At 37.4% G+C, this 23,333-nt stretch overlaps 6 protein-coding genes across 6 annotated transcripts; 3 read left to right on the forward strand and 3 right to left on the reverse strand.

Moving 5' to 3' along the window:
• Positions 1–1,393: 1,393 nt before the first annotated feature.
• Positions 1,394–2,468, forward strand: EAF01_008618 (uncharacterized protein; the record flags this gene model as incomplete). The annotated part of the gene is made up of 4 exons (XM_038916874.1): positions 1,394–1,499; positions 1,555–1,673; positions 1,797–2,330; positions 2,439–2,468. The coding sequence occupies 4 exons, from the start codon at positions 1,394–1,396 to the stop codon at positions 2,466–2,468; spliced, it is 789 nt and encodes a 262-aa protein (XP_038767268.1).
• A 538-nt stretch (positions 2,469–3,006) lies between these two features.
• EAF01_008619 (uncharacterized protein) lies at positions 3,007–5,864 on the forward strand. Its single transcript, XM_038916875.1, has 2 exons — positions 3,007–4,039; positions 4,099–5,864. Exons 1-2 carry the CDS (start codon positions 3,841–3,843, stop codon positions 5,799–5,801), a joined length of 1,902 nt encoding a protein of 633 aa, XP_038767269.1. The 5' UTR covers positions 3,007–3,840; the 3' UTR covers positions 5,802–5,864.
• An 84-nt stretch (positions 5,865–5,948) lies between these two features.
• EAF01_008620 (uncharacterized protein) lies at positions 5,949–7,021 on the reverse strand (the record flags this gene model as incomplete). Its single annotated transcript, XM_038916876.1, has 8 exons — positions 5,949–6,030; positions 6,100–6,108; positions 6,171–6,304; positions 6,354–6,476; positions 6,594–6,747; positions 6,801–6,854; positions 6,930–6,945; positions 6,994–7,021. 8 exons carry the CDS (start codon positions 7,019–7,021, stop codon positions 5,949–5,951), a joined length of 600 nt encoding a protein of 199 aa, XP_038767270.1.
• Positions 7,022–7,250: 229 nt separating this feature from the next.
• Positions 7,251–9,078, reverse strand: EAF01_008621 (uncharacterized protein; the record flags this gene model as incomplete). Its single annotated transcript, XM_038916877.1, has 3 exons — positions 7,251–8,397; positions 8,589–8,724; positions 8,793–9,078. The coding sequence occupies 3 exons, from the start codon at positions 9,076–9,078 to the stop codon at positions 7,251–7,253; spliced, it is 1,569 nt and encodes a 522-aa protein (XP_038767271.1).
• A 1,194-nt stretch (positions 9,079–10,272) lies between these two features.
• EAF01_008622 (uncharacterized protein) lies at positions 10,273–11,609 on the forward strand (the record flags this gene model as incomplete). Its single annotated transcript, XM_038916878.1, has 2 exons — positions 10,273–11,271; positions 11,325–11,609. The coding sequence occupies 2 exons, from the start codon at positions 10,273–10,275 to the stop codon at positions 11,607–11,609; spliced, it is 1,284 nt and encodes a 427-aa protein (XP_038767272.1).
• Positions 11,610–11,933: 324 nt separating this feature from the next.
• Positions 11,934–15,102, reverse strand: EAF01_008623 (uncharacterized protein; the record flags this gene model as incomplete). Its single annotated transcript, XM_038916879.1, has 3 exons — positions 11,934–14,791; positions 14,863–15,007; positions 15,058–15,102. The coding sequence occupies 3 exons, from the start codon at positions 15,100–15,102 to the stop codon at positions 11,934–11,936; spliced, it is 3,048 nt and encodes a 1,015-aa protein (XP_038767273.1).
• Between the last annotated feature and the right edge of the window lie 8,231 nt (positions 15,103–23,333).

Below are 23,333 nucleotides of genomic sequence, written 5' to 3' on the forward strand. Positions count from 1 at the left end.
GAACCCTGGAACTATTGCTTTGAAGTTTGGAATTGATATTGATATTGAGCGGTCGGACTTTCCTGCTGCAGTTTACTTTTGATGTACCAAATGTCGTAATATTCAATAGTCCAATCGGTGTAGGTGCGATATGCAAGAATCGAGAGCTCCTGGGCCAAATATGTGACGGGAGACATTAAATACTAGCAAAACGTGAAAAGATGAGAAGATCCACGTCAAAGACGCATCCTGATGATTCACTGCGGAACCAAAAGGCAGAAGTGGGAGTGGGAGTTTGGAACAATTATGGGAAATGATACGGTTAATGCGCTTAAGATAGCTTTTGCAATGCAGGATTGCCTCGATAAGGCTCGATAAGCTTCATGAAAATGAGAAGGTGCTACCTAGTCATAGTAAGTAAGGACTTAGGTAATACGGCTTTCTTGGAAGCCGTCTTAGAAGTCACAAGCGCTGTGAAACATACGAATGCAATTCATTCCTTATGATCGACCATTCATATTCCGCAAGCCATAAAGCAAGTTGATGATAACCTCTCTTGGGAATCAAACCGACCAGCATGATGAGTTATAAAACATTCCATAGTAAAATGACTCGTGAACTAGCGATACTTACGAGGGGATGGATCATGAATAGCAGATGGCAGAAACATCAGCATCAAAAGGAAATGTAGCTCATGACGTCGGAAACGTAGAGGATGTTCGATTTGGGTGTGCATACAATCCCGTCCACACCGAGACACCCAATAGTCGATAGCTAGCTGAGAGTGTTGTCTACTGGGTCGTCAGTATGACTTTTTGGAAAATCTATCCTCCATAGATACGATTGATGAAAAAGCTAATCTGTGGGGATGAAATCCACAGGGTAGCATGGTAGCTGAGAGTACAAAGTAGGCAATGAGGCAATCTCGCAATTCAACTCCCGCGAATGTCGCGTCAAAATCCATGAGCCCATCATCCATCATCCATCATTCATCATCCATCTATCCCACCCCATCCCACTAGTAATTCAGAGAGCTGCAAAGTCCTACCTATCTGGTACCTACACTCCACAAAATATCCAGAATTGTCCACTTCGTACGTCGCACATTACATCAATTGAGGAGAGACTACAGATCTGTCAAGGTGCATTTGAGGCTTTTGATCTCCATTGGTCTTTGTTTCGATTCCTACAAATGACTAAATACTAGACAGTCCGTTTCTCATGATTGTTTCGTGAACTGCATATCGCTTTTCGTTTTCTTCCCCGGCTTCCTGTCGCTGCACTCCTGCACTGCTGCACTACTGCATTCCCGCTATTGCATGTTGGAACTAGCCGAGGCGGCTGTGAATAAATAGGGATAGAAAAATTAACCATCAACTAAACACTAGTTAACTTCTGCCGTACCACATCTGACATGGCTTTCAAAGGCTATCCCCAGTTCATTCTTTTGGGCGATTCCATTGTGCAACTCTCATGTCATCTGCGGGATGGCTTTTCCTTTACTGCGGGTCTTGAAGAACGTGAGTTCACTGTTCCAAATTAGAACTATCTAATCACTCATTAATTCATATTTAGATTGTTCTAGGCGGCTCCAGATAATAAACCATGGGTTGAGCGGGTACAACACCGATAATGCTCTTGAGATCCATCAGCACCTCGTCCCAGATCCAACCACTGCAAAGGTTCCCTATCTGGTACGTCAAAAATTACCATGTAGGACTCGTTCTGTGATAGATATTCCCCTTCAGGCTTCGCCGTTTTCGGTGCGGGCCTATCCTTAAGTTATTTCTCTGTATACTAATAGAATGTGCTGTAAGCTCGTCCTGTTCGGTGCGAATGATGCATGCCTACCGGATGGTCCCACGGGTCAACATGTCCCATTGGAGATTTACAAGAAAAACATTGAAATACTTCTCAAAAATTGGAGTTCCATAGCACAACGCCCCAGAATTTTACTCGTTACACCACCGCCTATCAACGAAGTTCAGCTTGAGGAACAAGACCTCCAGAAGGGGTATTCTTCTCTTACGCGATCACAGGATAACACAGCCAAATATGCAGCTGCAGTTAGAGAAATTGCCGATGAATGGAAAGATCAAAACGTGGTGTTAGTCGATTTATGGAAGGCTATCTTAGTCAAAGCAGTACAGATGAGTCCAGATAATACTGGCAACCTTGAAACGGTTGGCACCAAACGTGCTGAGGATGATAAAGCTATGAGGGCACTTCTCACCGATGGTCTTCATCTTTCTAGTGACGGATATAGAGTATTCTTAAACAAAGTTATACCATTGGTTGGAAAGGAGTGGAAAGAAGAGCCCTTGGATAGCCCCAGCTGGGTGTTTCCGCACGTAAGTATATCGTTTGTACTTCCTTCCCGTTCCTGGATGTATTTCCTAGGTGCTTATACATCATTCCCTCAAGATGTAGTGTTGAGAGTGCTAATAATTTGATAATAGTGGACAGTAGCTCCTAAATTCAGTCATTAAACGGAATGCATGCATGATGCATAGAAGGGTGTGTAGGTGGTCTTTTCTATTACAGAATATACATGCAAGGAAATCTTCTATATTCCTGAGATCTGGTAGAGACAGCTCACCTATTTGTTGGGTATTGACGGATTGAGGGATGAATAGCTTCAAGGAAAGGTAATCAAAAAGAATCAAAATAGCAACGAAAGTAGCTTAGCATACTGATATCCGTCAGAAGAATTGCAGAAGCTTCATCCACGAAGTCAGCCTGGAACCCGTACCTGGGATGATCGTTAGCTACCTACTGGGTGATTGGCGACATTTAATCTTTGAAATGCCTTGAGGTAGAAGTCTTTAGTATACGTAGTTTATAGTGCACAAGCAATACCTTGGTATAACATGTTTCACACTGTCAGGGCACTTAACGCCGAAAATGCATGAACACCACTTAAGGTTAGTTACCCTTGTGATTTTATAGGGTTACCGCAACCAAATCAAAGGACCCTACCAGCTACACTACCGCCAGAGCAATTAATGACATCCATTCCTCCAAACCCAAATCCCACTGAACAACTTGGTATTGATTGATAATTTGACTTCCTAATATACAACATAATATACCAACTTCATAATAAGCAGCCTTGATACTACCTACTACCCTTTTAAACATCTTCCAAAGGCAAACTCAAATCGATTTACTGCATATCTCTAGTATTTACCTGTATCCCCACTGCGATTCCAGTCTTCCTCAAACGGCAAAACAACGACAAACTATCTGCGAAAAGACAAACAAACAAACGTAATTGCTGTAACGCTTCTCGATCTCCTTCGGTTCAATCTATACGACACTATCTTGCGAATCAAATAATAAACCCAGGAAGCATAGCATAGACTTTCACCGAAGCAGGCCACCATTACATTCCTCATTTGATACTTGCACGACTCTCAAGGAACAGCTGGACACAACAATAGTCAAAGAACCTTCGTCCACCTTTCAGAGTCAATTCTGTTCCAGAATAAAACCTGCGAGATTAGGCATTCATTGATCATAGTTGGCAGGAGGGTGTTTCAAATATCAAATCGTCGGCCGATGCCGTGGGGGAGGCTCACAAAGAGCCGTTGTGTACTTCGTTGGCATTAAGCACAAGATACAAGAGCTGGAATTTCCTCCAAAATTTCACAGTTGGCTAGGTGCTAAACATATCGGGGTATACCTCAGTCCGATTAGAATATCTCTCCTATCAGACCATAAATTACGATCGTCTGGGGATAATTATACGTCATTTTGAGGTGACCCTCCTTGGTCCATTTCATTTGAAATCACTCCCATGCTATCAAGTGTGAAACTTGAGAACAAAACTTCCCTAGGGGTTACAAGGAAAGGATTGGAATGGATTCACAGTTCCCGGCTTCACGAGAAGAACTATATCATGTTCAAATGAACGTGAAGCACGTACAAGCCGTACAAATCAACCATTCCGACCGCCTTATGAGACTGGAGAAGCGCCAAGCGGACGATGCCGCTCTCAAATCTGTTTGGGGTACAAATTCGCCATTTCCTGGCATTTTGAGCGGTACTCCTCAACAAGGTATGTGTTAGACTTGATCCTCGCAAGACTTGTCAAGATATTAACTCATTGAATTATAGGTCCTGTTCACAACTCTCCTACGGATGTTTTCGATGATTTTGATGACGAAGAAGAGCAAAATCTACTTGGGAGTCTCCATCTGGATAACGATGAGGAGCCAGTGCGTAGAGGTACTTCGAGAGCGAACAGTGTACGCTTCGACGTGAGCGCTCTACAGGGGTCACATTGGGCACAAGCATCAAGGGCGTCAGGAGAGTTTGGTCCCGCTCGCCCGACTAGTGGATTTGGCAGCCATCCTATGACTGAGCGTTCCTCATCGCATAAGTCAGATGGGAGGCATAGCTCTGCTGGTCACTCTGTCCACTCCACTCATTCTGTTCCCTCTGGACGCACAAGTAGCCTAGGCTTGGATACCAATTTTATGATCGGTGACCCGGACGATGATTCACCTTTGGAAATACCGGACCCCCCTCCAGGTCTGTTTATCCTGGGTTCAGTACCTTCAATCATCAGATGCTGGCTTACGGTCAACTTTTCTCACAGTGCACTTATATATGCCGATATTTGTACAGGTTCACAAAAATCGATTCTTGACTATTCGCTAGTAAAAGAGCTTGGCCTAACAAATCAAATGCAAAAGGATCCAACAAATGGACGTTACGTCATCAGGCTACCTGTGTATCTTCCGGAAGCAATCATAACGCAATCGTCTTCTAGAGTCAATAGTCCCGGCCCTCATTTACCGACTCTCACAGCAGATTTCGAGGTAGTTGGCATGAATCAACGACCCTTTGCCGATCTCAAAAGATCAATACGTGTATTTATTGGTAGTGATACTCTACGTGCGCACAACGCGGATATACTCTTCTCGCAAAACCTAATGACACTTTTCGGCGATGATCGTAATAAACTGTCTGTGCCATTCGTGCGACCGGAAGATGAACTTCTTTTCAAGAATTTGTGCACTGCAAATATCCCACCTGAAAGAAATGAACTCAAAGCAACGGCTCTTCCTTTTACGCCCAGTGAACAGCGATCCAAGATTGAACCTACGAACGCAGGTGATGTAGTTGATGGGTCACGTGCCGATCATGTCAAGCCCACAGACAAAGATGTCCAATCTCAAAGTGTTACAAACCCACAAACCAACTCTGCCGCCACGTCTTCATCACCTGTCCACAACATTCCCCCCATGTTGGAAGCTGAGATTTTCACGAAGAGCAGTGGCAGTACTTCAGACTCGGAAAATTTACTCAAATTGGACCAAGGCGTGGCCGATGCAGACAAAGTCGAGTCTACGAACGCAGCTGATGCGGTCAAACGCGAAACGTCTATGGGGACTTGGGGATCATGGCGGCAAGGCAGTACACCACTCAATGCTGATCACAATAGTGATTCTACGAGTGGGTATCAAAGAGCAGTCCGCGGAGGTCGAAGTATGAAGGTGCTAAAACCATCAAAATCCATTTCGTCTCCATCAAATCTAGCTGCTAGTCGTTCATCGTCTGGTGCAAGAACAGGTGCATCTTACGAACCGGCGCCTTCAAGATCAATGGCTGATCTCAAACGCAAGGATCAAACCAACGGGACTGATAAATCACAGCTTCGTTGGGAACCAAAGAGAGTAAGTTCAGAGGATCAGAAGAGTGCTAAAGTGATTACAACCGTTCCGCGATCCTCGAATCCAGTAGGCGGTGCTTCAGCTTTCGCATGGATGAATTCCAGCAAGCCGAAGGTTTCTGTAGCCCCCACAGACTCCTGATGTGGAATTCAATAGGCACGTATTACAAGCAAATGATGCGGAATAATTGTGTATGTACTTGACTGCTTAGTGCTCAAATAATTAAAATTAGAATCATATCATATCTTGACTTGTTGATACTATGTTTGCAATCTCTTGATACCCCTTTCACATCTTACTGAGAAGAGTACTCATGACATCCTTTGTACTCGCTGAAGATTCCTTCACAAGAGTAGCGATTGCTTTGAATCTACGAAAAGAGACATTAACAAAATCCAATAATCACATCACAGACCAAGAAATAGGTCATGTTACTTACTCGGGAATACTAGAGAAGTAAGCTTGGCTTCATTTATAATGTGTCACGAAGAAATAAAGAAAGGTGCATACCTAGCATCACCCATAATCTCATACATGATCGACTCCGAGGTTGTCACAACAGCACCAGCAGCCCTCAGCCGATCAAGAGCTACAAGTATCTCTTGCGGGTTACAGCTACTCACTCCGTCTGCTAATACATATACCTATGCAAATTGTTAGCCCAGCTATGTTGTGCTCACCAAGTACACTCACTTTGTGCCCATTGGCTAGCAAATCCAATGTCGTCTGCGTAACACAGATGTGCGATTCAATGCCCACGATAATCACTTCGGCTGGGGTGGCAGAATTGAAATGTCGAGAGATAGATGGAATCCACTGGGTTGGGATCATGAGTCAGTCACTAACGACATCTCGTCACATCATGGAAGAACGATATCGACGCAAAGGCTCTCATTTCAAGGTCAATATATGATGGTTGTAGAGTTCACATACCATGCTAAAAGCCGTTTTGTCTGCATGCTCAACGGCATTGGGAATGTTAAGCTCAGCGCACGTTTCGCCTAGTCGTGCGCGATTCTGTGTGGTGGCATAGATGGGAATATGAAGTATATCACTTGCTTTGATCAACTTTTGAGTTGTGGCGATACTATGGGAAGTAAGTGATAGGATTTATAGGTTAGGGAAGTTGGATGAACGCACACTTTCTCATACTCCCGTATCGCTTTGCGAAACTTTTCCTGGATGTCGCAAATACTTAAGGAAGGTGGAGTCAGTGGAGGGATTCAAAGGGAACGGGGATCAAGAATGATCGGACAATGGGGAACGAACAAGAGGGCAGGTCTGACTGAGTTGCGTAAGTATTGGGTAGCTAGAAGTGAGGGACGTAACTTACTCAGACGTTTTCCTACATGTTCTATCATTTTTGCAATGTGAAGAATGATACTTTCACTTGTTTACATTTCCTGGGGTAGGTGGGGTGTGTAAGCCGAGGATGTGGAGCTAAGGGAATGGAGCGCGTCCGCGTGCCGATTGGCACTTTGTCCCGGATCAAGGGGCTTTTAGTGTGGTTCTGAGAAAGTTAAGTGCACAAGGCATTAGAACTACGGAAATATATGCTGGTACTCCAGTCTTTTGATTTTTTACAGAATATTACCATACAATGGTTTCAACTCTCGCTTTTTCAAGCCATCGCAAATCACTCTGAGCGTTTGCCTTTTGTATAACGTACAGTTCATCAATCAGCGCTGGAACAAATGTACCTGGACCTCTCACATCATCTCGTACAGCTGCTATCTCGGCTGCAATCTCGTAGTGAAGCAATGCTGATAATACAGCGAGAAGCTTGTCTCCACGACTGACTGCCAACATTGCTGAGATGATAGTACCCAAAACACAACCACTTCCCGTGATTCTGCCCAAGATCTCATGCCCATTAGATATTCCAAGGGTACGTACTCCGTCGCTCAAAATATCAACCGCCCCGGTCATCAGTACTACATTGCGCTCTCTCAAAGCCAAATCACGCACGATTGTAGCTTTCTCCACGAGAGTCGATGTACTTGAGCCACTGTCAACGCCTCGTTGCTGAATAAGTGATCCGGACACAGTTTTGATTTCTCCCTCGTTTCCTTTAATGACATCGAAGTAACCATTTGCTAAAAGTGATTTAACTGCTGACCGCCTTACAGCAGTAGCTCCGCAGCCCACTGGATCGAGCACAATTGGTCCTCCTTCGTTATTGTATGCTCTTAAAGCCTTTGAGTAATTTTGTATCCCTTCGGGAGTGATAGTTCCCATATTAATAACCAAGCCCCCTCCAAGTTTCGCAAGATCTGCCGCTTCCTCTCCATAATTTGCCATGATAGGACTGGCACCGATTGCCAGAGCGACATTAGCAGCAAAGTTTTGAACAACGAGATTTGTCATGTTATGAGATAGAGGCGTCTTCTTAGCAACATCTCCTATGATACCTGGAACCTGTAATAACAATTCGCGAAGGTCTTTTATTTTCTGATCATGCGGCAAATGTGCTAGAGCAAACGGGGCCGGGGTCCGTATAAGTTCTGCAAGCTCGCGGGCAGCCATTTCGGCATCTTGTGCTGCTATGATGGCACTGACGATGGCCACCCCGTCAAGCTGCTTGCCCTCTGATGCCGACTGATACACAACACGCTGTAGATTTAAGGAATTGATGCCACCTATTGCTACGGTCCGCACTTGGCTTCCTGCCTGTTGCAAAGAATACAGAATTTCCTTCGTGCCAGCGGTTCCAATAATATCTTTGGTGTTGGTTTTCCTATTTCGAAATCCGTCAGAATACTCTTTATTAACTTAAGCAAATAGATTAGGTATGGAGATTGAATTAAGGTTCTGTTCCTATTAAACAAGGTTACGCATTGTATATTTATGCTGGAATAAAGGTATCACTTGATTTCTTTATGGCTCTCGAGTCTGAAATTCAAAGTCGTATTGCCGTGCTGTCCTTACGTTGGTGTGGCAAACATTGTGCCAATGCCTAGATAATCCGCACCATCTTTAGATGCTGTCAAAGCTTCTTGGACATTGGCCACTGTTACTCCGATAATTGCATCCTTGCCCAACAGTGCTCTTGCCGTCTTCAGATCTGGATCAAAGTTAGAGACATGAGGCAAAGATGGCATTATCACTTTGATTCGTGACAGAAGGTCTAACCCATATCATCCTGACCAATATGGACACCTTCACATGCAACTGCAAGAGCAACATCGATTCGATCATTGATCAAAAGTGGAACATTGTACTTTCGTGTGACAGCATGTAACTTCCTCGCCGTATCAACCAGGGCAGCTGTATCGCTGGATTTGTCTCGATATTGCACAATCGTGACACCACCACGAACTGCAGCATCAACCACATCAACAAGATTTCTATCACCAAGTATAGCAGATGTAGAGTCTGTCACCAGGTAAAGAGAGTAATCAACATTTTTTTGGGCCATTTTGGGCGAATAGAGACAGGAATGAAATAAATACGAATTTAGGAATCCGGATGTCAGTAACCCAGGAAGGAAGGAATAACAGGAAGAAGGACGGAGGAAGAATTTGGGATGGCTCAAGATGGAGATGAATACTAGGTATGAAGCATATCAATGAATCATATGCGTAGACGCGGCACGTGTATTTCTTTTTGTGTGTAATATCTTACCAACAAACTGAAGTTGGCTTTGATATTATCGTTTAGTAAAAGTCTCTACGGAGTACACATGTGATAAATACAAATGTCATTATATTTACTAGATGCAGTAAATTTAACGAATAATCATAATTTATGATTGATTTTATGGATTCTCACCTAGTCAGGATTACTTTGCTGTAGTTATATTCCTGCCTCCTGCTTCCTAGCTCCATTTTTTTTTTCTCTCGTTGACAAGGGCTTACCATTTCCACCATCGATATCCGAAACCTTTTATTTGGAAATTCTTTCAAACATTCTTTTCCCCCTCCACAACCTTCCTCTTTCTTTGCCTTCTCCCAAACAAACACAACAAAACAAACAACAAATCCATCAACAATACAATAACGTTTGTATTGGAGATTCCTTCAACAAAATAAATTACATTTAAAAAGGTCCACTCGTCTACGGTCCCATCTATCGTCGGAATCAAACAAATCCCATACTTTGCATTTCAAAGTTGTCCAAGAATACGTCAAGCAAGCACTCTTGCTTTTCGCTCTTGTACTTGTCGTTATCCAACCTCCAGATTTCAAATATCTACAGCTTGCACATTTTAGTGTCGGACAGATACTCCATCCTTGTCAACAAGGATTTTCTTCCCTTGAATTCTTCACCCAAAGCTCTCAGCACGTACAGTGATACATTTGCGTTATATGTATCTCAAACCCAACGCCAACGACCTCAGACATCAGCCGCCCCTCGAGCTGCAACCATTTCGCATACCGCGGAAACCTTGTAGTTCTTACTTCAGTAGCAACGGCTAAGAATTATCCTCTACGATTCGAATGTTCCCGTAACCACCAACCAAATTTCACCAACCTGAACCGACTTTGCCATTTCAACGAGTTCAACTTTCCTGCATGTTATATTTCAGATTATCGCATTATCTAAACAAAATCTGCACCCCTTAACCTTCACGAAAATACCCAATCCGACTCAACATTACCTACTAGCAATCATGGCTACCGTCAATATCCGCCGCGATGTCAAGGACAACTTTTACAGATACAAGATGGAGAAGATCCAGTCCAAAATTGAAGGAAAAGGTAACGGCATCAAAACCGTCATCGTCAATCTCACCAGCATCGCCAATTCATTGGCCCGCCCAGGGGCATATGTCATCAAGTATTTCGGCTTCGAACTCGGGGCTCAAACCAATACCAACCCTGCCGACGATCGTTGGATCATCAATGGTGCTCATGAAGCAAGCAAATTGCAGGATTACTTGGATGGTTTCATTAATAAGTTTGTGCTCTGCAAGGAGTGCAAGAACCCTGAAACCGAAGTAATCTTCAAAGATGGGAACATCGTTTTGGATTGTAAGGCATGCGGCAAGCGTTCAATGGTCGACCCTCGACTTAAGTTGAGCGGCTTTATCTTGAAGACTCAACCAAAGAAGGGCAAGAAAGACAAAGCAGAAAAGAAGGCAGCTCGTAAAGCCAAAGCAGACAAGGGCGAAGCCAAGGATAACGAAAATGCTAGTGGTAGCGAGAACGCATCTGAAAATGGGTCCAATGACAACAATGGCACCGGCGACGTGGCACTCGATGCTCCAAGTGACGATGAGCTTGTTCGTCAAGCAGAAGAGCTTCAACAATCTACCGAAGTCAAAGACGATGACTGGGCAGTAGATATGTCCCCAGAAGCTGTCAAGGCCCGTCAGCAACAGCTCCCTGATGATCTTAAGCAAAAGCTCGTCTTAGGTGGCGGTGGTGGGGACGAGGATGATGATGAAGAAGGTGGTGGAAACTCTACCTACGATCAGCTTGCAAACTGGATTGAAGAACAGACTGCGGAGAAAGGTGACGTCAGTAAGGTAGACGATCTTCAAATCTATCTTAAGGCGAAAGAGCTGGGAATCGAGGCGAAGCACCGCACTCTCGTTATTCTTGCTCTTACACTCTTCGATGACAACATTGTGAAGCAGATTCCAAAGCGAGCAGGCATGCTTAAAAATGTAAGCTTGCGTACACTTATCTTGATTACCCATGAATACTAATGTTGTTGCAGATGGTCACTTCTGAGAAACATGAAAAATCTCTCCTCGGTGGAGTTGAAAGATTTATTGGACTTCGCGGTCAAAAGAACTCCGAATTCTACGAGAAGACATCCAGTATCCTCATGGTCCTCTACGATCAGGAACTCCTTAGCGAAGAAGTCATCACTAAATGGGGTACCAAAGCCAGCAAGAAATATACCAATGACCTTGCCGTGAGCAAGAAAGTTCGCAAGTCAGCAGAAGGCTTCTTGAAATGGTTGGCAGAGGCTGAGAGCGATGACGAGGACTCCGAGTAACAAGCAAAACGTCCCTTAGTCCAGCCCGCACGGAGTGTATTATCTCATTTTCAAGGTTTTATCTTAAATAGTATCATTGTTAGGCCTTTATGCCATCTAAAGTATCGCGGGCTTGTGTTCATGCATGAATACATTCCATAGATATTTTTTTGGTCGGCTGCTACTGTCTCCAGATTTGCTTAGCATCACTCAAAAGTCCCACTCACTGCTAATAACCAAATATATTCCACTCTTTCACCATTTGTCATGAGATCTATCTGTGAGAAAATGCAAGACATTGTAATCGCGATTATGAGTAAGGTTTATGACAATCATTACATTACATTAAACTATAATTAAAGGTCCAGGGGCTTGAAATATATAGCCATCAAGCGAAGGTATTCGAATTTTACGACGCAAACCAGACTGCAATACTAACCAGACAGCATCAGCATTCACGGCTGATAACACGTCGCGAACGTCCGATCTATCCGGTATGATTGTTGCCAGGAGATCCAAAATGTCATCGAATGCGTCATCGTTCACCCCTGTGGATTGCACTATAGCCATCAAAAGCTTCACCACACTCTCCCACATCTGTGCAGCATGTGAGTGTTTTCCACGACCACCAGATCCAGTTTTCTCCACCAACATATTAGCCCTGGTCTGCCTGGCCAACACCATCAAGCGGGGCCACTGCGCAGCGATTCTCGTGTTAAGAAAATTCCCAGCACTTCTACAGATAGCTGCGACGGAGTCTGCAGCTGCGATAGCAACATGTGACTCCTTATCGTATAATCGATCTATGACTACAGGCCAAATATCATTGACAAGAGGTAAGAAGCTTTCCTCGTCGCTTTGTAGAGCAGCAGAGGATGTGCGTATCAATCCGAGCAATCGCGTACGTAACGTCGGGGATGGATTTGTAAGATAGTGCTGACAGAGGCGGATGATGCTTTGGACCATGGTGTAGGTTTTCGTAACGGGAATCTTTTCTGTTTCGACAATGTTATCTTCGTTGCTTTCACCAACTTTGACCGTGTCGTCCAATAATGCAGAGGCGCTTTTCCACGGCTCTCGTGGGAACTCAACAGGTCCGATATGCTCTTGCGTTTTGAGTCGTTCCCGCTGCTTCTCGATTGCCTGAACAATACTGTCAACTGTAATGGTACGGGTTCCACATTGGGTGGCATCAACATGTGGTACGCCAGGTAGTCGCAATTGGCGAGACTGTGAGCCCGTCTCCACAATCTCTCCCAGCACGGCAAATAGACCCTCGACCAATCCCTGGTAACCATGGAAATTTTCCAAAGCGGCAAATATAGAAGCTACCACATCGTCGAGATATAGAAGTAGAGATGGACCCGTCAAGCGAATCATCATCATTAGCACTTGTGGAGCTTGGGGTGATATGTCAAATGTGTTCAATCTCAACGAGATCGCGTTCACCATATAATCAACGTTCTCCACGATAAGTTCTCGGGTGCTCGGGTATCCGCAGGCTTGTGCAAGTATGTTAAGACAGACAGTTGCACGCCCTCTTAAATCACTACTGGTCGAGCCTAAAAGCTGCGACACGGGGTATAGTATATCTACGAGCTCTGTTCGAAAGTTTTCCTTTAAGCACTTAGCCGAATTAGACACGATCTCCAGCGCGATCCCTTTTACTCGCCAATCCAGATTATGGTCTTCGCTGGACAACACTGATATCGAGTATGAATACAGATCATGGCTAGTGGCTTGATAGTTGTCCGAAGCAAGGAGTGTCGATTCGAAAAATTCATCCATTTCCTCGTTTTGAGAAGCAGCCAACTGTATCAATTGAGATGAGATCCAGTAGGCAGCCAGTAGACTTGGACCAGAGGCTTGCCGTACATACTCGAGCATCTCGCTGGCCATGGTCATATGTGATTGCGATTCATTCAATGACCTTAGAAATGATACCATGGCGATTCTTGTAGACTTTTGACTTTGTTCTGGCATCAATATGGGAGGGAAATCCCTTAAGAGCATTTGTTCACTTGACAGCATCATCAGAGCCTGACTATTCGGGTCTAATACAACCTCCTGCATCGCTCGGGGGTGAGAAGAGGTCTCTATTAAACTAGATAGACTGTCTCGTAGCGATCTCGAAAGTGCTTCGTCAAGTATAGAGGAGCCCAGATCCAATTTACTGAATAATTTGTATGACGCTGAAAGTTGGTGCAGTGCGGATACCTTAGCAGTCTCATCGTTCATCTGCATTACTCGTGGTAAGCTGGTCACCCAGTTATAACACGTTTTTTTGATTGACTCGCCGATGCTTGAGTGTATAGTTGCCAAGTCTACAATAGAAGTTGTGCTAGCATTAAGAGGATCTTCTACGCCGACTAGTGACAAACAGGTCTCCACCAGAATAGAGGTCGAATCAACCAATGTATCATGGCATTCGTCCAGCAAAACGATGCAAAATCGATTGAGTGAGACACGAACACTATCAGATTTGTGTGTACGCAACTTTACGACATTTGCTAGAGAGAGCTTTATCTGAGAAGTGGTAGCAGTGAGCCATGATTTCGTAAGCATGTCATTCTCGCACTTGCTTTCCACTTCCATCTCTGAATCCCTGCTTACCCTGATATTACGAGTCTTGACATCGCTCAATACTGTGGTTAAAACCAATAGTAGACTTTCTAATGCCATGACAATAGTTTTCTGTGACCTTCTAGATGTTGTAGTGGGGGTGAGGCATTTCGTGAGGGCTGAGACTGTGCCAGGAAGGAAACTAGCTTGAGCCTGTGCATCTTTGATGCAGTTCCATGCAGATTTAAAAGCATTCAACCCTTCTGACTGTATCTCTGTTGATGGGCCATCCGTGATTGCATCGAGTATCGAAGTAATGCAGTGTCCAAGTGCTGGTATGGTGGTCTCGTCTGTGATTGTAACGGATGCCTCTAAGTCACGCGCCAAATCGTCAAATAAAGCTGCAAGGGCAGCCAGAGCTTCAAGAACGAGTTCTTCTGGGGCTTTTGTTGGAGCTTGTCCCGGTACTCCTCCGATCATTAACGTTAGCAGAATCAGAAGTTGTTTGGCAAGATCTATCGCAATATGGTTTCGCCATCCTTGTTCCAGCAGTAGCCTCAAACATTTCAGAGTGAGTTCCGATAGTTTGTCCGTATACTTTTGTTTTGAACGCAGGATCTGCGATAATGGGAAGAAGACATCTAATAACACACTGATGGTCAGTTATTGCGTATTTCTACGACCGAAATGCCAGAAAACTCCAAAAACATACATTCTGCCAGCTTCTCGTCAAAAGCTTCATTACCAGACGTTCGCCGCAATGCGCGAAGAAGGTCTTCCGTCGACGATATTAGAGAGTTGCTGTCGCCGGTATTTTTCAGGGCCAATTGACTCAGGTTAACACAGTATGGTTTGAGCTGTTCCACGATGTCAGTATTGCAACGAGAGAAGCAGCGACGATTGTTACCTCCTGAAATATTTCATTTCTTGTCTTAAGAACTCTTGAATCCATCTATCTCTAAAGTGTTTGACTTCACCATCTGCAGACAAGAACATTTTTGGTGACTTGAAGCATTTGTCTGATGTACGAGGCTGTTTGTCAGCCTTTTCTGCGGGGATCATTAGTGAGTGTTAAGAAAGTACAATTTCTTATCAAAAAAAAGCAACTTTAATAATTCAATTAAAATTGAAATTATTATTAAATCTTTTTAAAACTAATAAATATAATTTTTAAATTTAAAAGTTTTATTTTTAAAAGAAATTTCTTGAAAAAAATAAAAATCTATAACTTTTATAATTGATTATATAATTTCTTATTAAAATATTAAATAAGAAATTATATTATTGAATTTTTAGGCTTAAACCTTTGTTTTTTCGAATCAATTTTTTAAATATTATTTTTTAATATTTGAGAAATATAATAAATTTATTTGAATAATATTCAATTGGAATTAAAATTTCTATTGAATTTTGAATTTTGAAGTTGATTGATTGAGGTATGAAATTGTACTCCACTATCACACTGTCCTGTGAGTCCGTGCACCTACTAGTGGACTGGGCCTTTAAAAATGTACCAATTACGTACGTAGTAAGCACGTGGCTCTAGCAAGCACGTGGCACCGCTTGCTGTCGTGATTGACTTTTTGAGATCCTTGAAAACCAGTAGTTTGGCTCGAGATTCATCAGTTCCAACAAATAGTTTTTATGAAGATCTTCTCGAGTTGATTGATGAGTTGGTCGACTTCCACTGAGTAGGGAATGAATGCTTCGCTTGAGCTGCGCCTGTTGTTGTGCCGTGTGCGTATTCATGGCTAAGTGGCATTTCGAATAGTAGAGTAACATCTCTGCTTTTCATCCTATCCAGAACCTCTGAGCCTGATTGCGCCAGCGAGTGTAGGACTGTTGAGAGAGTGTGTAGAGTTGAGACTCTTACATTCTGGCGGGAGGAGTCCTGACAAGATGAATGTTGGGCCCTGCGTGAACGGATTAATCCTATTACCTTTTCTTTCCCGTCAGCTACTTACCAGGGTACAATTAAACATGAGAACTTACTATTTCCATCGAGTTTTGCTTATTCTGCTTTCTGTTCGTTCCTGTGGTATCACTCATACCATTTTTCTTAACGCTGCGCCCACTATGTGACATACATTTCAACAATCAATATGCACTGGATTTCTGTTAATTGGCAGGACCTATCTCGTTGTCTTAACCATTATATGCTATCTGGGTACATGGGGTGTTCGTGGAATCACATACAATAGGTGAGAAGAATGGCAAAGGCGAGAGTGGCGATGCTTAAACAATGGCGGGGACAAGGCAACGAAGAGTGACAGTCGCTCATAGGCGGAACATTGTGTAGTTCCTGATAAACAGTCAAAATCGTTGAGGGAAGTCGAAAGGATGAAAAAGGAGGTGGGCATTGCTAGGGGGCTACATGATTTATTGAAGTTACGAATGCTGACAACGTCGTTGGCTAAAAATTGAACTCTGATTATTGCACAGGTTCTCACATTGCAAACACAGAGATAGCTCGATCCCAGGGTAGATTTTGCACAATATATCTTCTGTAAAATGTTATTCGGCTTTCCCCTTGTGGTTTTGACTTGTCTCATGGTTAAAATCGAATTGAATACACATTCCAATGAAGACGGCTTTTCACAGTCCGAGCTACTGACTGTATCATGTTTTCTCGAAATGCATAATAACCTTGTAATATTGTTTTGTGTACTTGTTCTGCATTCACTGCTACGCTGAGGCAAACTTGAATCTTCTACATGACCGCTTTGGACTTCACATGTTGACGCAGCGTCTGCAGAACTCTGCCCATTGCTGGATCAGTTCCAACCTCAGGAAATAAACCATGTGTCCCCAGAGTCATGACTGATGGGTGTAGGGGAAGATAAAGTGGTCGCCCTCGAGTTCAGTCAACCCTTCAAGGCGCATAAGTTTGAGGTGTAGTTCTCCCACACCCCTTTTACTCAGGAGGGAATGAAGACACCCATGTCGTATTGTCTACTGGTCATGATTAATCGAATCAATAAATCAACCTTCAGCCATACCCACAACATGATCTGTACTTTGTTTCGGTTGCTGGCCATTCCATGGCCACGATCTACAAAAACAAAGATTGAAGGTAGAGAAAAACGTGAAGCTCGCTAAAACCATTTGAGTCTCCATGAAAGCACATCGCCACAGCTACATGTCAGGGCCTTCCTAAATGTTATCTCACTGCCACCACCAAGATTTACTAGGAGCGATTGAAATGGCAATACGCTAATTGACTTCTAAGCCTAATAAGAAATCACGGAAATTCCAAATATTGATGAAAGCGTACAGTTAAATACTACAATTTATGCCCAATACAAATAAATACTATAATAGCTTTAATTTCATTAATCATATTCAGAATTAAATCATTCAGACCTAGATATTAAAAGGTGAATATGAAATTAGATAATAATTTTGATTAATATAGACTTTAAAGACTTTAGAAATCTCTATAATTTAATGTATGAACATTGATCATTAAGATCTAGTGAATAGCTTCAATTCATTAGCTACTATATTATAGTTGTAAGCAAATGCGGAATATAGTAGCTCTAAGCGAAAGCAAAAGAGATTAGCTCTTCTTGTAGTGTCTATATAAGACCTATGACTTCTTATACTTAGCTAGCTCTTTAAACAGAATACAATATAGACATTTAGGACCTACGAATATTATGAGTACTACATCTTTTATATTCTTCTCAAATCAACATTTAATAATCAAAGGCCTTTAGCAAGACCTTTTAGTATCGAAAGAAAAGAAAAAAATATAATCATTTTTTAATGAGGGATGATTAAATAATATTCAATTTAGTTTAATTTTCTTAGTATATTACTATTTCAATTGCTCTCAGATTTACTCCCCGACTAGGTTTAGAATCTTTCACGCATTCTCTACTTATCGACTATTGAAAAAATTCTATAATCATCTCAAGATAATTATAATATATAAAAACTCTAGTAGATTCGTAGAAGCAAATCAAGGAAAACTATACTTCATGTTGATTATGTAAATATTATATCTATATATTATATTATTTCCATATTTATAGATTTATAAAACCTCTTCTAGTTGATTATAAGTAATGTATAAAATCTTGAATTAATTAAAGTTTGATTATTTTAATTGAGTAGGAGGGGAAATGAAGTTATTTAAGTAGTAGTAATAATAGTATTAATTAACATTCATTAAGTTAGTATAAGACTCACTCTGGGAATCTCTTAAAAAATATAAGAATATATTAAACTATAGATTTATTTAATATTATAAGTAATTCTATATGTTAAAGTCAAAAAGTTCTTTTCAATAATCTCTACTTTATTAATTAAAATAAAGTTAATAGTGTTTAGAGATTTTAAAAATTCAAATATACTTTTAATGAATAAACAAATATAAGTCTCAAAAATGAATGTTTATAGATATAATCGAGATTAAATATATATATATAAAGTGGTACGTTAATACTAGCGCACCAGAGTACCGAGGTACATATAAATAGCTTCTATATAATATAATAAAAACTTTATCCTTTTTTCATATTAAAACTATACTAATTGATAGTAAGTCTTTTATAATAATTTATTTGAAATATATATATGTATTAGAACACAATTATACTTTTAAGAATAAGTTTTTATATACTCGCTATACTTATTAATGTTCTTAAAGTATATAAAACGTTATTCTATTAATCTATATATATATTATACTTTATAGTTAATTCCAACTTACTCTTCCTTATAATAAATGCTTTAGAAAAGATTATTCGAATAATATAATTACTTTATTTAATTTATAATATAAATTATAAGTTTATAGATAAAATCTCTTTAAATATTTTGAACATAATCGATTAATTATTAATTAAATATTTAATATAATAAAACAATATATTTAGATTTTATAATATATATTTAAAATTTTCAAACAATTTTTTTAATATTTTATTTAAATAAAGCTTTAAATTATCTTTTCTTATTATATTCTGATAATTTATTGTAGTAATAAGTGTTATTGGAGGTATAGTGTCAAATCCATTTCAAAAAGTAGAATCTCTTTATAAATCGGGTTTTGTATATTAAAGCTAATTGGGTTTTGTTCACCCAGGCCAATCCGGTTCCGTTCACCAGGGCCAATCGGGGTTCGCCGAGTCACACGAATTAATTCTATATAATAAAGCTATAAAAGAAATCTCTTATATATATTTAATTCTAAATGTTTCTTTATTTTATAGTATATAGAGAATATCGAATGATTAAAAAAAGGGGCGAAAAGCTTTATTTATATTACTCTCTTTTTCTTTATATTTTCTAAATCCAATAAACGAAATTCGAATTATAATAATAGAAATACTAAATGTAAAATTATAGGCGGAGAGGAACGAATAAGGCTAAGATATATTCAATAACTTTTTTAAATAATTTAACAAGGGAAATAATTAGGGTATATAAGTAATTAATAATAAATAGCATTCTTAAGATATTAGCTATTTTAATTCTAATCTATTAAAAGAATTTAATAATAAGGATTATATTATTATGGAAAAAGATATAATATAGTGTAATGTATATTTGTTTATAGATTATATTAAGGAATATATATTGGAAGATTAGATATCAATAGTATATATAAACTTATATATATATTTTAAAGATAAGACTTTATTTTAGTTTATTGAAAAGTTAAGTTTATTAATTAATTATAATCTAATATATATATTAGATGGTGTTAAATAGTAGTATAAGTTATTTATTATATATTTTAAAAATTTAGTATTGAAAACTTTGAAAAAGCTTTAATAGAAAAAGTACATAATTAATAATGTTTACAAGAATAGAAATATTCGATCCTTTATAATTATAATTATATACTATACTAAGGTAGTAGAAATGAATAAAAATATTCAATATAATAATTCAATTTATAATAATCTCAATTCCTATTTGTGTTTTTATATTGATTGTTTTACAAATACCTAGATAGTAGTTTAATTTATAAAAATACTAACTTTAAAATAAGAAGTGTTTTATAACAAAATTAAATTATAATCTTGTTTTAATTTTAGGAAATATGAAAATAATTATCAACAAGGTAATTTTCGTAATAATTTTCGTAATAATTATTACAATAATACTTGCTTTTTATTTTATTTATTTATTTCTTTTTATTCTTTTATTTTATCTGAAAATTCCTGATTTGTTTATTAAAACTGTATTAATGAAGGAAAGTACGCGGAGCCTAAACCTATTCTTCTAATTCCTTCATAAAAGCTTAGATTACAATTTATAGAAGACTTTTAATCATTAAAAGGTTTTAGTATAAATAAAAGAAATAGATATTTTTATATAAACAACTTTTCTAAAGGAAATGAATAATTGGTGTACAAATACTTTCATAAGTATGATAATGTAAATCACATTAATAACAATTTTTTAAATATATTTAAAGAATATAAATCTACTTATAATAAAGAATTAGAAGAGTAGGGCTATATTATAATAAAAGAAGTTATTTATAAAAAAGTTTTTTTTTAAGAAAATGAGAATAATAATATTGAATATAATTTAAATAAAAACGGATATTTCATATTAAATAATATTCAAAATTGTAGAAAATATAAAAAGTATAATAAGATATTTATAATTAAAAATAAGTTTTTTAAGTACATTTATATAAATTATTACATAGAGATCCCATAGTTTATACAAGGCAACAATTCTAATATTATAAAGTTAAAGATTATAGGAATCTAACGTATACTAGAAACTAATATTATCAAAAACTTAATTCAAAAAGGGATTCGTTATATAGATCTTGAAACTATTACCAATATTTCAAATGGAAATAAACAAAACCCTTAGATTTTCTTAACATTTTTAAATAAAGAATTAAGGTTTATACCCGAACCCAAAATCCCATCCATACTATATATCATTGATATTATAATATCGATAATCAATAGAATATATGATTCTATATGTTAATTCATTTATATAACTGTAATAATATATAAATCGGTTGATAATTAAGAATTTAAAATCTATATTAATAATGAATATTCCCGTTTATTAATTAATATAAAATAAATCTATAATTATTTCAACATATAAATTAAAAAGGGTTTATATATTAATATTAAGGGCATTAATAATCACTTTCATTTAGATTAATTAGTAAAATTTAATATCTTTTTATTAGATTTATTTAATAATAAATAGACCTTTAATAAAGTTAATATCAAAATCTAAATGAAAAAGGGATTTGGTAGCTTAAACAATTTTATTATTTTATTAAGAAATAAGTTTCTAATACCATATAAAATTTACATGAATTTAAAAAGAAAAACACTTATTATATATTTATATAGAGATTTAATTATATCATTAAAGATTTAAACTAAAGCTGAATTTATAATTCGAAAGATTATATCCATAATAGAGATAATAATACCTTCTAAATCAATAATCTCTATTTTTACTAAATATCACCCCCTCCCCAAAAATAAAGATTATCTTTTTAAAGATATAATTTTAGAAGCTTATAATATTATCATAAATTATAGCAACTTTATAATATTTATAAACACTTTAAGCTTATCAATAACTATTCGAGCAAAGATATATATAAATATTATTAAGGATTATAAAGAAAATGGAGGATACTTAGTTAAAGGCGATTTTTAGAAAATAAACTCTAGCAATTTTGGGTATAATTTTGAAGATAAAGAATATAATTTACAAGTATTACCATTAATAGAATATAAAAGAGTTATTTTATTATTTAAGGAAGATAAAACTCTAATTTCTGAATCCATATTCTTTTCGAATCTTATTATTTCCATTAAGAGTTTAGTATTACTCTTGAGTATAATCTGAAAGACAATTTTCATAGGTATTATAAAGCTAACAAACATAATAGAAATTGTAATATATAATAGGGTATATATATGCTTCAAAGATTATGAATTTATTAAGTACCTTAAATAATTGGTTAAGGACTTTAAAGATATATGGATTAATAATAAACCTATTAATCTTTTATATAACAAAAAGATATTAATTATCTTGATTAATGGATAGTAGAATATTAAAATAGTGGTTTATATATATCTAGTTAGTAAAAAGGATCAAGATATTATTGATACTATATTTAATAAATTATATAAAATAAATTATAAGATTTATACTCTTTAAATATATAGTATTTATAATATAGCGAATAATTAAGGGTAAATATAAAAATTATATTATTATTGATTTACAATTAATTAATAAAGTTTCAATCTCGAACATTTATTTAATACTATTATAATCAAATATAATTAAAGTTTTAAGAAGTATATTTTTTATTATAATCATTAATATATCAATCTTTTTCTATTAGTTTATAGTTAGGGAAGAAGATAGAGAGAAATTCATTATTATAAGTTATTAAGGATAGAAATGTTTTAAAATAATACTTATAGATTTTAAAAATTTATTAGTATATATATAAAAAGTTCTTAATAGAAAGCTATTTTTATATAAATAATATGCTTATGTTTTTATTAATAATAATATTATTTTTTCAAAAATAGTAAAGGAATATTTACAATATCTTTATAATATTTTTATTTTTTCAAAGCTATAAATCTCATTTTAATACTTAAAAAGTTTTTTTCTAATATATTCTTTAATAATTTTATTTAAATATAGGGTTAATGGTTTTAAACTTTTTATAATAATAGAAAAAGTAGTAGTTATGAAGAATCTGATTTTTCTGTTAAATTTATAAAATCTTAAATATTTCCTTGAAATGATTAAATATTTTAGATAGTTTATTCCTTACTATATAAAAGTGATCGAATTGCTTTAGAATTATAAGATTGAACTACTAATTTAAAGTTGAGAGTAGGGAATTGTAAGTGAAAAGCGAAAGGATTTTTGTAAATGTATATATTAGAATTCTATATCTATTGAAATAAAAGTATTTTAATTAATTAAAGATTATTTTTTCTTGAAGAAATTTCTTATTTATATAGATCCTTTTTGTTATTTGTTTATTAAGATTAATAGATCCTTAAAATAAAGTTATGGAATTATAATATTCTATTTGAAAAAGGATTACAAATTGTTTAAGGATTTTTCAAAGATTTTGTATATAGTAGTTTAACTCATTCTGTTTTTTAATAAGTTATTTGAAGTAATAGAAAAATATTA

This window comes from Botrytis porri (assembly GCF_014898465.1).
Source record: "Botrytis porri strain MUCL 3234 chromosome Unknown BPOR_012, whole genome shotgun sequence".
Taxonomy (NCBI): domain Eukaryota; kingdom Fungi; phylum Ascomycota; class Leotiomycetes; order Helotiales; family Sclerotiniaceae; genus Botrytis; species Botrytis porri.